The sequence below is a fragment of the Macaca mulatta genome, chromosome 16 (assembly GCF_049350105.2).
Source record: "Macaca mulatta isolate MMU2019108-1 chromosome 16, T2T-MMU8v2.0, whole genome shotgun sequence".
NCBI classification, from domain to species: domain Eukaryota; kingdom Metazoa; phylum Chordata; class Mammalia; order Primates; family Cercopithecidae; genus Macaca; species Macaca mulatta.
The window spans coordinates 91981372-91991423 of NC_133421.1; the positions used below are offsets into that span (position 1 = coordinate 91981372).

Here is a 10052-nt window from a genome sequence, read left to right on the forward strand (position 1 = left end):
CACTCACCTCCAGAACACACTACGGGTGAGAACAGAGGCCAGTTGGGCTCTCACTGCCTCTCTGCATGGGCCCCCTGCGGGATGAACACAGGCCTCTCCCTCTAACCTGGCCCAGCTGAACACTCTCCTTCCCCCAGACACCCCTGTGGTACTGGGGCTGGGAACTCATGGTCCACATTAAGGACTGTCTGTTTTCAAATGTTATCAAGTTTATTTTCAGTGGTACTCTGCCAGCAAAAATGAAAGGACTTCTGGTTTATGGCCACACCACACGGACACGAATGTGGAGGGCAGCACAGGGCCGAGGCCAGGTCACACGACAGGCTGCCAAGGTGTGCGCTCCACAGGTTGTGTGTGGGCTGTGCCGCCTCCCAGCCTGCCCTCCTGAAGGGCCTTCCAGATCTGGCAATCTCAGACTGAAGACTGAGATTGTTCTTTTTGGGGTCCCACTTTCCAAAGCCTGGGCATTCAAGAAATAGCCCCAAAATACTGCCCCCTTTGAAGGGGCAATTTTGGAACACGACAACCCAGTGGGGTCCTGCACTGCAGCACTGCCCTCCAACTCTCACAGCAGGGTCGGGGCAGGCAGGCCCACACCACACTTCTAGCCCACAGGCACTCCACTGAAGCACAGCCTTCCCCCCGCCTTCCCGGGCTCAAACACCAGAAAGCACAGAAAGTCCCCAGTGGAAAAACAAAAACCCAAAAGCCAGGCTCAAAGCAAGGTGAACCCCACCTGGAGAACACCACAGTGACAACAGTAGGAATGGTCTTAACGATAGTCACACTAGAATACACACGACACGCAGAGGTCAAGACGAAGACCTAGTTCCTCAATTTATGTCTAACTGGCTGCACAAACAAAACTATGGTGGGGATGACCAACCCATCGCAAGGTCTTCAGATCAGCCATCTTTGACTCTAACTGCCATTCTGCTGAGACCCACGCTTCTTCCAAACTGCCTTACTCCGGCTAACGTGACCACCTCGCCTTTCATTTCCTCAGAGGGGTCATCTGAAAGGACCACAGTGTGGCCAGGAGCCAATGCTGACGGAAAAAAAAAAAAAAATTCAGCTGTGCCCAACCCTACTCAAGTAACTGGACGTGTACCCTGATAGATGGCTGTCTGGGGGGGTCCAACCCCAGGGAGTCAGAGCCACAGCCGCCTGCAATCCCGTATCCAACATGACTGTATGCCCAGCGAGAGGTGAGGCCTGGAGGGTAGAACGCTGAGTGAGGAGACAGCCTTCCACCCTCCACCTCTGGAATCACTTGGTGACAACCACACCAAAATTTGTCTGACTCTATCTTTGGAAAGCACAAAAGTTGTTTGACAAGGTCTCAGAGAAGAGAACAAATAGTTTCAAAGTACTTCTTTCTTTTTTTTTTTTTAGACAGAGTCTCACTCTATCACCCAGGCTGGAGTGCAGTGGTATGATCTTGGCTCACTGTAACCTCCGCCTCCCAGGTTCAAGTGATTCTCGTGCCTCAGCCTCCCAAGTAGCTGGAATTACAGGCAGCCACCACCACGCCTGGCCAATTTTTGTATTTTTAGTAGAGACAGAGTTTCGCCACTTTGGCCAGGCTGGTCTCGAACTCCTGACCTCAAGTGATCCGCTCACCTTGGCCTCCCAAAGTGCTGGGATTACAGGCGTGAGCCACCACGCCTGGCCCAAAATACTTCTCTTTGATGCCTGCCTAAAGGTGGTTAATGGACTGGCTTTGCAGTGTAACTCAGATCCTGGGATTAAAACTTTCGCCAAAATCTACTGTTCTATAAATAAGCCAAACGACTTCCATTTACCAAGCACCCTGACTTCCAAAACACTGCCAAGAACACATCCAGCTGACCACCTGGTATAAATGTTTAAACAGTCAAACCCAAATGTCTAAGGCCTGCTTACTCAGCAGGCCACTAAGGCATATGTACAGGTTCAAAAGCAACAACATGGCATATGACGGGGTTACCCGGCAGATTAACCAGGCACCCGAAGTATGAGCCACCCATATGTATGGATTCAGCCTAACGCTGTCAGCCCACCGGGTCCTGAGTTCTCTCTCTGGTGAAAAATGGGAAGGGAGTGAGAACTGGGTACTGTCCACATGTGGGTTCATCTAAAAGGTATGACCAGAGGCATTACTGACATCCCATGGGATTCCTGACCCTGGCTGACAAATGCCCCAAAAGCTAGGGCTGCTGGAACAGAAAACAGCTCCCCTCAAAGGTCTGCAGCAGCCCCTCTGCAGGCACACCGCCTCAGGCTACATATCCTCAAATGCAAGGGGTCTTGGAATAACTCGCGCACTGCACAATCCCACTGACAAGTGCAGAAAATTGTTACTTTAAAATTACAAACTTCCGCCAGGCGCAGTGGCTTCCCAGCACTTTGGGAGGCCGAAGTGGGCGGATCACTTGAGATCGGGCGGGCGTTGGAGACCAGCCTGACCAACATGAAGAAACCCCGTCTCTACTAAATATACAAAATTAGCCCGGCGTGGTAGCGCATGCCTGTAATCTCAGCTACTAGGGAGGCTGAGGCAGGAGAATCGCTTGAACCTGGGAGGCCGAGATCGCGCCATTGCCCTCCAACCTGGGCAACAAGAGCGAAACTCCGTTTCAAAAAAGGAAAAAAAAAAAAAAATTACAAACTTGAAGATTTAAGCCAACCTTTCATTACACTTGTGTTCATGTGCATATTTTTCCATTGTAAATATGACACACCCCAGAACGTTCTAATCCCATGTTTTTTGAAATCTACCGTGAGACTGTTATAGTCTAAAGGACAGCTCATGAGTACAACTACTTCATCTGCCTCTCACTTCGCCAGCATCTTAACCCTGGGTGACTTTCTCTACCGTCACCTAAACTTAACCCTTGCTCATCTGCACTCAGTCACCGCTCCAAGGCCAAGGGGCACAGGCGAGAGAGAACCCCCAGCGGTCAGTCATCAGGGCGGCTGCGAGGCGGAGGGCAAGCTCCGCTCCTAGCCGGGCCACTCCCCCACTCCCACAAGGCATTTGGGTCTTTCTGACATTTTCCCCCACGCGTGCAAGACGCAGGGGCAGCCTCTGTGGGGGGAACCAGACAGCCCCGGACCGGGCTGCGGAAGAAAGACCGTGGCCTTTGTTTACTGCGGTGACCTTAGGCGTGGAGGAAGCCGACGCCCGCTCCGCCGCCCCGGCCTTGCCCCCTCCCCGCCCGCGGCCCGCTGCCCCCACCCCCGCCCTGCCCCTCCCCCAGGCGCCCCTCCCCCAGGCCCGCCTCCCCACGCCCCACCCAGCCCTTCCCGGGTCCGCTCCCCACGACCCTGCCCCTACCCGGGTCAGCGCCCCCGAGCCCATGCCCCACCCCGGGTCAGCTCCCCTGTCCCCTCCTCCCTCCAGACCCTGCTCCCCCGACCTGGCCCTGCCCCTCCCCCACGTCCGCTCCCCACTGCCCTCCCCACCCCTGGCCGCGCTCGCCTAGTGGCCGTTGGGTTCTGGCCACGACCCGGCGGCGCCCCGACTTGCACGCAGACCCCGCGGGGGCCGCCACTTCCTTCCGCGGTCGCGATTGGTCTTGGCAGCCTCTGGGCCCGGGTCCTCGAACGGCGGGCGGGGGCGGCGGGGCCTCACCGAGATAGATGTCTCCGAAGGAGCCGCTGCCGATCTTCCGGCCCAGCCGGTACCTGTTCCCGACTCTCAGCTCCATGGCGGCGGCGGCGGCGGCCCGGTTCGCTCCTGCCCTCCCGGCCGCTTCCTGGGTCTGAACTCCGGGAGGCGGCGCCGCTGCTGCCGCTACTGCGGGTCCGGCTGCCGGCTCCGCCCCCCTCACGGCCCCGCTTTCACCATCGCTTTCCTGTCACCCCGCCGCTCCCAGCGCCTCAATACGGGGCGGATGGGACAGTCCGAGCGCCGCCGCCGCTGCTCCGGCCCCTGCCGACCCCGCTTGCCCTCTCCCCGCCGCGGATGGACTCGGATCTTCCGGGCCTAAATCCCCCTTCAGCTGCCTAAAGGAGCCGCCGCCATCGCGCTGTGACGTCACTTCCCCTAGCAACCCGGTGGGGCGGGGCCGCGGCGCTCCGGGGGCGGGGCCTGGCCCTCGGGGGCGGGGCCGGGCGGGGCGAGCGCTCCAGGCCTCCTCCCAACTCTGCGCAGGGCCAAGCCCTTCTGCCCCGCACCGTCCCGTTACCCCTGGACCTCGGGCCGCCAGCCCCTTCCACCTGCAGTCTCCCGCTGCTCTCGCGGGGGCTTTTCGTGTGTCCCCCGAGATGTCGAGGAAGCCAGATGAGTTCCTCGCGACAGGCGGTGCCTTTTGCAGGAGGGGACAGGTAGCTGAGGCCTGGACAGAATGACAGGCCAGGCTCAGGGGACACAGGGGAGACCCCCTCACTGGGCTACCAGTTCCCGGGCTTGGGGCATCCCAGGACGTCAGCGTCTGCAGCCTTACCTCCTGACACCTAAGGCCAGAGACAGGGCGGGCCCACGCCTTCGGAGGTCCTGATGTCCAGCTTGGAGGTCAAGGGCAAAGCCACCACCTTTCACAATACGAGGCCAGACCACCTGCCTCCCGCCAGTCCCTGCGGCCTGGAGACCGAGTCAACATTCTTATCTGTGTTGGTTCTGAATGTTCCTCCTTGCAAAAGAAAACAAGGAGTGGACGTTCAGGCTGATGGCCAGCTTCAAAGATTGGGGCCTTTGATTCCCATCGCTGGGAAGAAAGCCCTTCAGACAAGCCCCCTGGGCTGCGGTGCATGGGGACCTTGAAGAACCCGTACCCATGGTCCCACGTCCATGTATGTTGAGACCTGTCACATCCTCGCTGAAACTCAAGAACGTGAAACAGGTGAATGTGTGTTTTGAGGCAGTAGCATACCAGGGCTCTGGTGTGGGCACCACAGCGTGAGTGAGACAACAGCCTCAGCCCGTCCAGGTCACTGCAGAAGAGGAAAGCAGCCCCCGCAGGCCCCGCAGTGGTGCCCGCCTTTCTCCACCCCCAAGTCCTTCCTCTCCACCCCTCAGCTCCAAACAGCTGGAGGTCGGGTGGGGGAGGCAGGTATCCATTCCTGAAGTTACACAGCAGGGCCTGGAGACAGGAGATGCCACTGGCCAGACCACCGTCAGTCACTAATGAGGCACAGGCAGTCGGAACTGCCCAGTTTCTGAGTTACAGGAGCCTGGGGTGGGGGCTGCCAGACTAGTAGAACTGACCTTATTGGCAGGATCGCTCATGGCTTTTCTGTTGATGAACAGAGCCCAGTTCTCCCGCGGTGACTGTGATCCTTCTTCCTGGGGAGTCCTGCTCTCCCTGACCAGGGGCACCTGCCCACCTGTCAGCTGCTCCTCCCTCAGCTGGTCCTCCTGGGCTCTGATGGCCCCAACATTTCTAGCTCTTCTCACCCACAGTGCCCCAGCTTCATGCAGCTGCAGCAGGTACTGTGCCCGTCTGCCTGGCTTTTGTGTGTTTGTGTCTTGACTCTATAACCCATGCACACAGAGAGTGCTGTGGTGTAGTGGGGATGGCCAGAGCCCTGGGAATGTGCGGGCTGGGCAAGGTGAGGGAGGCTGATTGCTGTGGCTCCCCCACTACCAGCCCCAGCCACAACAAACTGACAAAGGAAGAGGACAGTGGTGCCCTGGAGCCCCGGGGTCAGAGAGAGGAGGACAAAACAGATGTGGAGCCCAGAGAATGACACCACCCCTTCCGAAAAGACAGGATGCAGACATGGCATGAACAGGGCATCCTGCAGCCAGAGCCCCAGGTTCTGAGCTAGAAAACTGTCAGCAGGGGGCTGAAGCTGAGGATAGTCATTGCCAAGGAACAGCCTCCGTCACAGGGGAGACGCTTGCACAGATGCGGTGATAAGGGAGGGATGAGGGGTTGGTGACTGCTGGGAACAGGCGTGTGAGGCAGAGTCTCCAGGCATGGTCTGTGGGGTGGTTTGATGATACTAGGACATCTTTCAGACTAGAAGCACGTCCCGACCTGCAGGCTGGAAAGCCCCCTGAGCTCCCAGCAGGACATATGAGGGCGAGCCCACACCCGGGCCCGTCCTGATACAACTCCTGAACACCACAGTGTCTCCTTTACTGTTGCTATCCAGAAATACCTGAGGCCGGGCGCGGTGGCTCACACCTGTAATCCCAGCACTTTGGGAGGCCGAGACGGGCGGATCACGAGGTCAGGAGATCGAGACCATCCTGGCTAACACGGCAAAACCCCGTCTCTACTAAAAAAATACAAAAAACTAGCCGGGCGTGGTGGTGGCGCCTGTAGTCCCAGCTACTCGGGAGGCTGAGGCAGGAGAATGGCGGAAACCCGGGAGGCGGAGCTTGCAGTGAGCTGAGATCGGGCCACTGCACTCCAGCCTGGGCGACAGAGCGAGACTCCGTCTCAAAAAAAAAAAAAAAAAAAGAAATACCTGAGGCTGGACAATTTATGAAGAATCATGATGTAATTTGTATATTTGTCCCTACTAAACCTCATGTTGGATTGTAAACACCAAGGTTGGAGGTGGGGTTTACACTGAGTGGTGGCTGAGAGGTGGCTGGACCATGGGGGTGGATTTCTCAGAAATGTTTAGACCCATCCCCTTGGTGCTGTCCTTGAGATAGTGAGTTCTCCCAAGATCTGGTTATTTAAAAGTGTGGGTCACCTCTCTCGCTCGCTTGCTGGCTTCTGCTCTGGCCACGTGAGTTGCCTGTTCCCCCATTGCCTTTCACCATGATCTGAAGCTTCCAGAGGCCTCCCCAGAAGCCAAGCAGGTGCCAGCACCATGCTTCCTGTCAAGCCTGCAGAACCATGAGCCAAGTAAACCTCTTCTCATTATTTATTTATTTATTTATTTTGACACAGGGTCTTGCTCTGTCACCCAGGCCAGAGTGCAGTGGTGTGATCTCGGCTCACTGCAACTTGCGCCTCCCGGGTTCAAGAGATTCTCCTGCCTCAGCTTCCTGAGTAGCTGGGACTACAGGCACACGCCACCATGCCTGGCTAATTTTTCTTATTTTTTGTAGACATGGGGTCTTACTGTGTTGCCCAGACTGGTCTCAAACTCCTAAGCTCAAGTGATCCATCCACCTTGGCCTGCCAAAGTGCTGGTATCACAGGCATGAGCCACCATGCCTGGCCCTCTTTTCTTTTAAAATTGCCCAGTCCTAAGTATTTCTTTATAGCAAGCCAACCACAGCCTAACATAGCTCATGATGCTGAGATCTCGAAAGTTCAAGATCGGGCGTCTGCCCCTGGTGAGGGTCTTGCTGCCTCCACTCTTGGCAGAAGGTGAAGGGGAGCTGGAGTGTGTGGAGACCGCGTGCGGGAGGGAGCTGGAGGAGTAGGGAAGTATAGGCCTTTTTTTTTTTTTTTAAAAAGATGGAGGTTGCAAACTCCGCCTCCCAGGTTCAAGCGATTCTTCTGCCTCAGCCTCCTGAGTAGCTGGGACCACAGGCACCCGCCACCGCACCCGGCTAATTTTTGTATTTTTAGTAGAGACAGGGTTTCACCATGTTGATCAGGCTGGTCTCAAACTCCTGACCTCGTGATCCACCCGCCTCGGCCTCCCAAAGTGCTGGGATTACAGGCGTGAGGCACCGCGCCTGGCTGTGCAGGCCTTTTTAAAAAAAAGCACGTCTTGCTGGAACTAGTAAGAGTGAAAACTCACTTATTACCAAGAGGACAGCACCAAGCCATTCGTGAGGAATCCACCCCCATGACCCAGACACCTCCAACACTGGGGATCAGATTTCAACTGAGGTTTGAAGGGACCAACACCCAAACTATAGCAACAGGGAAAGTTTATGGATACCCATTTAGAAAGAATCTGCTAAGAAAGGGAAAGAATCAGGCCGGGTGCGGTGGCTCACACCTGGAATCCCAGCACTTTGGGAGACCGAGGCAGGTAGATCACCTGAGGTCAGGAGTTTGAGACCAGCCTGGCCAACATGTGAAACTCTGTCTCTACTAAACATGCAAACATTAGCCAGGTGTGGTGGCACGTACCTGTAGTCCCAGCTACCCAGGAGGCCGAGGCAAGAGAATCCCTCGAATCCGTGAGGCGGAGGTTGCAGTTAGCTGAGATCCTGCCACTGCACTCTGCCCAGGCAACAAGAACGAGACTGTATCTCAAAAACAAACAAACAAACAACAACAACAACAAAGTGAAAGAATCAGACTGGCTTGGGGCTCTGCTGTCACCTGCCCATGACCTCCCCAAAGCGTGTGTCAGAAACTGACCTGCCTAGTGCATCAGTGGAATGGGTGCTTTGGAGGGGGGCTCGGATCGTGAGGCCCCGCCCTCATGAATGGCTTAGTGCCTGGTGAAAGGGCTTGATGGAGGGAGTTTGGTCCCTTTTCCCCTTTTGTCTCTCTGCCGTGCGAGGACACCACGTTCCTCCCCTCTGCAGGACACAGTAACAAGCTGTCATCTTGGGAGGAGACACCAGGCCCTGACCAGACGCTGAACCTGCGCAGCCCCCAGAACTGTGAGAAATAAATTTCTGTTCTTTATAAATACCCAGTCTGTGGCGTTTTGTTACAGCAGCACGAACAGACTGAGATAGCGGCTTACACATAACTGGAAGCTGCAGAAAAAACCTTCAGACAGCCAAGACGGCTCCCAGGACTCATGCCTGGCACAGACGCCATCTGCCTGGCAGGGCGAAGAAAGGCGTCTGTGGGTGTGGGAAGATGCCGAGTCTAACACCCTGAGCCCAGCCAGGAAGGGGCCAGGAAGGCCTCCCTGTGAACGACGAATGAAACGGAACCCAGATCTCAGACAGGGCAGGGAAGGGGAGGGGGCACCACGTCTAGCAGCACTCTCTGTGTAAGTCGGCACCTGTGCACACCTGCATGCACACATGTGTGTTGTGTGTGTATTTATGCACACACAGTACACAGGTGCACGCACATCATGTACATACATGTTTGCGTGTGTGCACGTGTGTACGTGCATGTACACAGCATGCATGTGTGTGTATACTTGCATGCATGCTAACATGTGGCAGAGAATAAATAATGATCACCTCTCTGGAACTGGGTAAAGTAAGTGCTAAACAGATTTTCTACAGGAAATGCTGCTGCAAGGAATTCCTCTGTAGGCTAGCACTAAAACCTGGAAGCTGGGGGCAGGGAGCAGTGGGGAGCGGAAATCTTCCCAGAGCTCTCATCAGAAGTGAGGAAGGCTGGATACAGTGTCTCACGCCAGTAATCCCACGCTTTGAGAGGCAAAGGCAGGAGGATCACTTGAGCCCAGGAGTTTGAGACCAGCCCGGGCAACATGACGAATCCCCATTTCTACAAAAATACAATTAGCCAAGCATTGTGGTGTGCACCTGCAGTCCCAGCTACTTGGGAGGCTGAGGCAGGAGGATTGCTTGAGCCCCGGAGGTCTAGGCTTCAGTGGCCGTGATCGCACCACTGTACTCCAGCCTGGAAGACAGAGTGAGACCCTGTTTCAAAAAAAAAAAAAAAAATGAATGATGGCCAGGCACGGTGGCTCACACTGTAATCCCAGCACTTTAGGAGGCCAAGGCAGGTGGATCACTTGAGGTCAGAAGTTCGAGAACAGCCTGGCCAACAAGGTGAAAACCTGCCTCTGCTAAAAATATGAAAATAGCTGGGTGTGGTGGCGGGCGCCTATAATCCCAGCCACTCGGAAGACCGAGGTGGGAGAATCACTTGAACCTGGGAGTGGAGGTTGCAGTGAGCTGAGATTGCACCACTGCACTCCAGCCTGGGTGACAGAGTGAGACTCTGTCTCAAAAAAAAAAAAAAAAAAAAAGGAGGCACTAACCGAAAAAAGAAGGAGGCAGTAACGTGCTACAACACAGACAAACCTTGAAAACACACGATGCTCAGCAGCAGAAGCAAGTCTCGAAAGACTCTATACTGTATGAGTCCATTTACATGGAATGTCCGAAATAGGCAGATTCATCCACACAGACTGTGGATCGGTGGTCGTCAGGGGCTGGGTGGGATGTGGGGAGTGACTGCTAATCGGGAGGGGGTTTCCTTCCCTTTCGGGACGGTGAAAATGTTTCAGAACTAGACAGAGGTGAGGGTTACATAATATTG

At 55.6% G+C, this 10052-nt stretch overlaps 1 protein-coding gene and 1 long non-coding RNA gene across 15 annotated transcripts in view; one reads left to right on the forward strand and one right to left on the reverse strand.

The window, feature by feature from the left end:
- CSNK1D (casein kinase 1 delta) overlaps positions 1–4017 on the reverse strand; it is a 38381-nt gene extending 34364 nt beyond the window's left edge. For 13 of the 14 annotated variants that reach the window (XR_013407519.1, XR_013407518.1, XR_013407521.1 and 10 more), the window contains exon 1: positions 3617–4017. Coding sequence is in view for 4 of the 14 variants with exons in the window: in XM_077973409.1 (XP_077829535.1) it covers positions 3617–3692 (76 nt within the window). In the remaining 10 variants the exon portion in view is untranslated. Of the gene's footprint in view, positions 1–3590 lie in introns of all 14 variants that reach the window. The other variant, XM_077973413.1, reaches the window with a different exon arrangement.
- Positions 4018–4090: 73 nt separating this feature from the next.
- LOC106994160 (uncharacterized) lies at positions 4091–9006 on the forward strand. The gene is made up of 3 exons (XR_003723953.2): positions 4091–4826; positions 5234–5413; positions 8384–9006. It is a non-coding gene; the product is annotated as an uncharacterized LOC106994160 (long non-coding RNA).
- The last annotated feature ends 1046 nt before the right edge of the window (positions 9007–10052 follow it).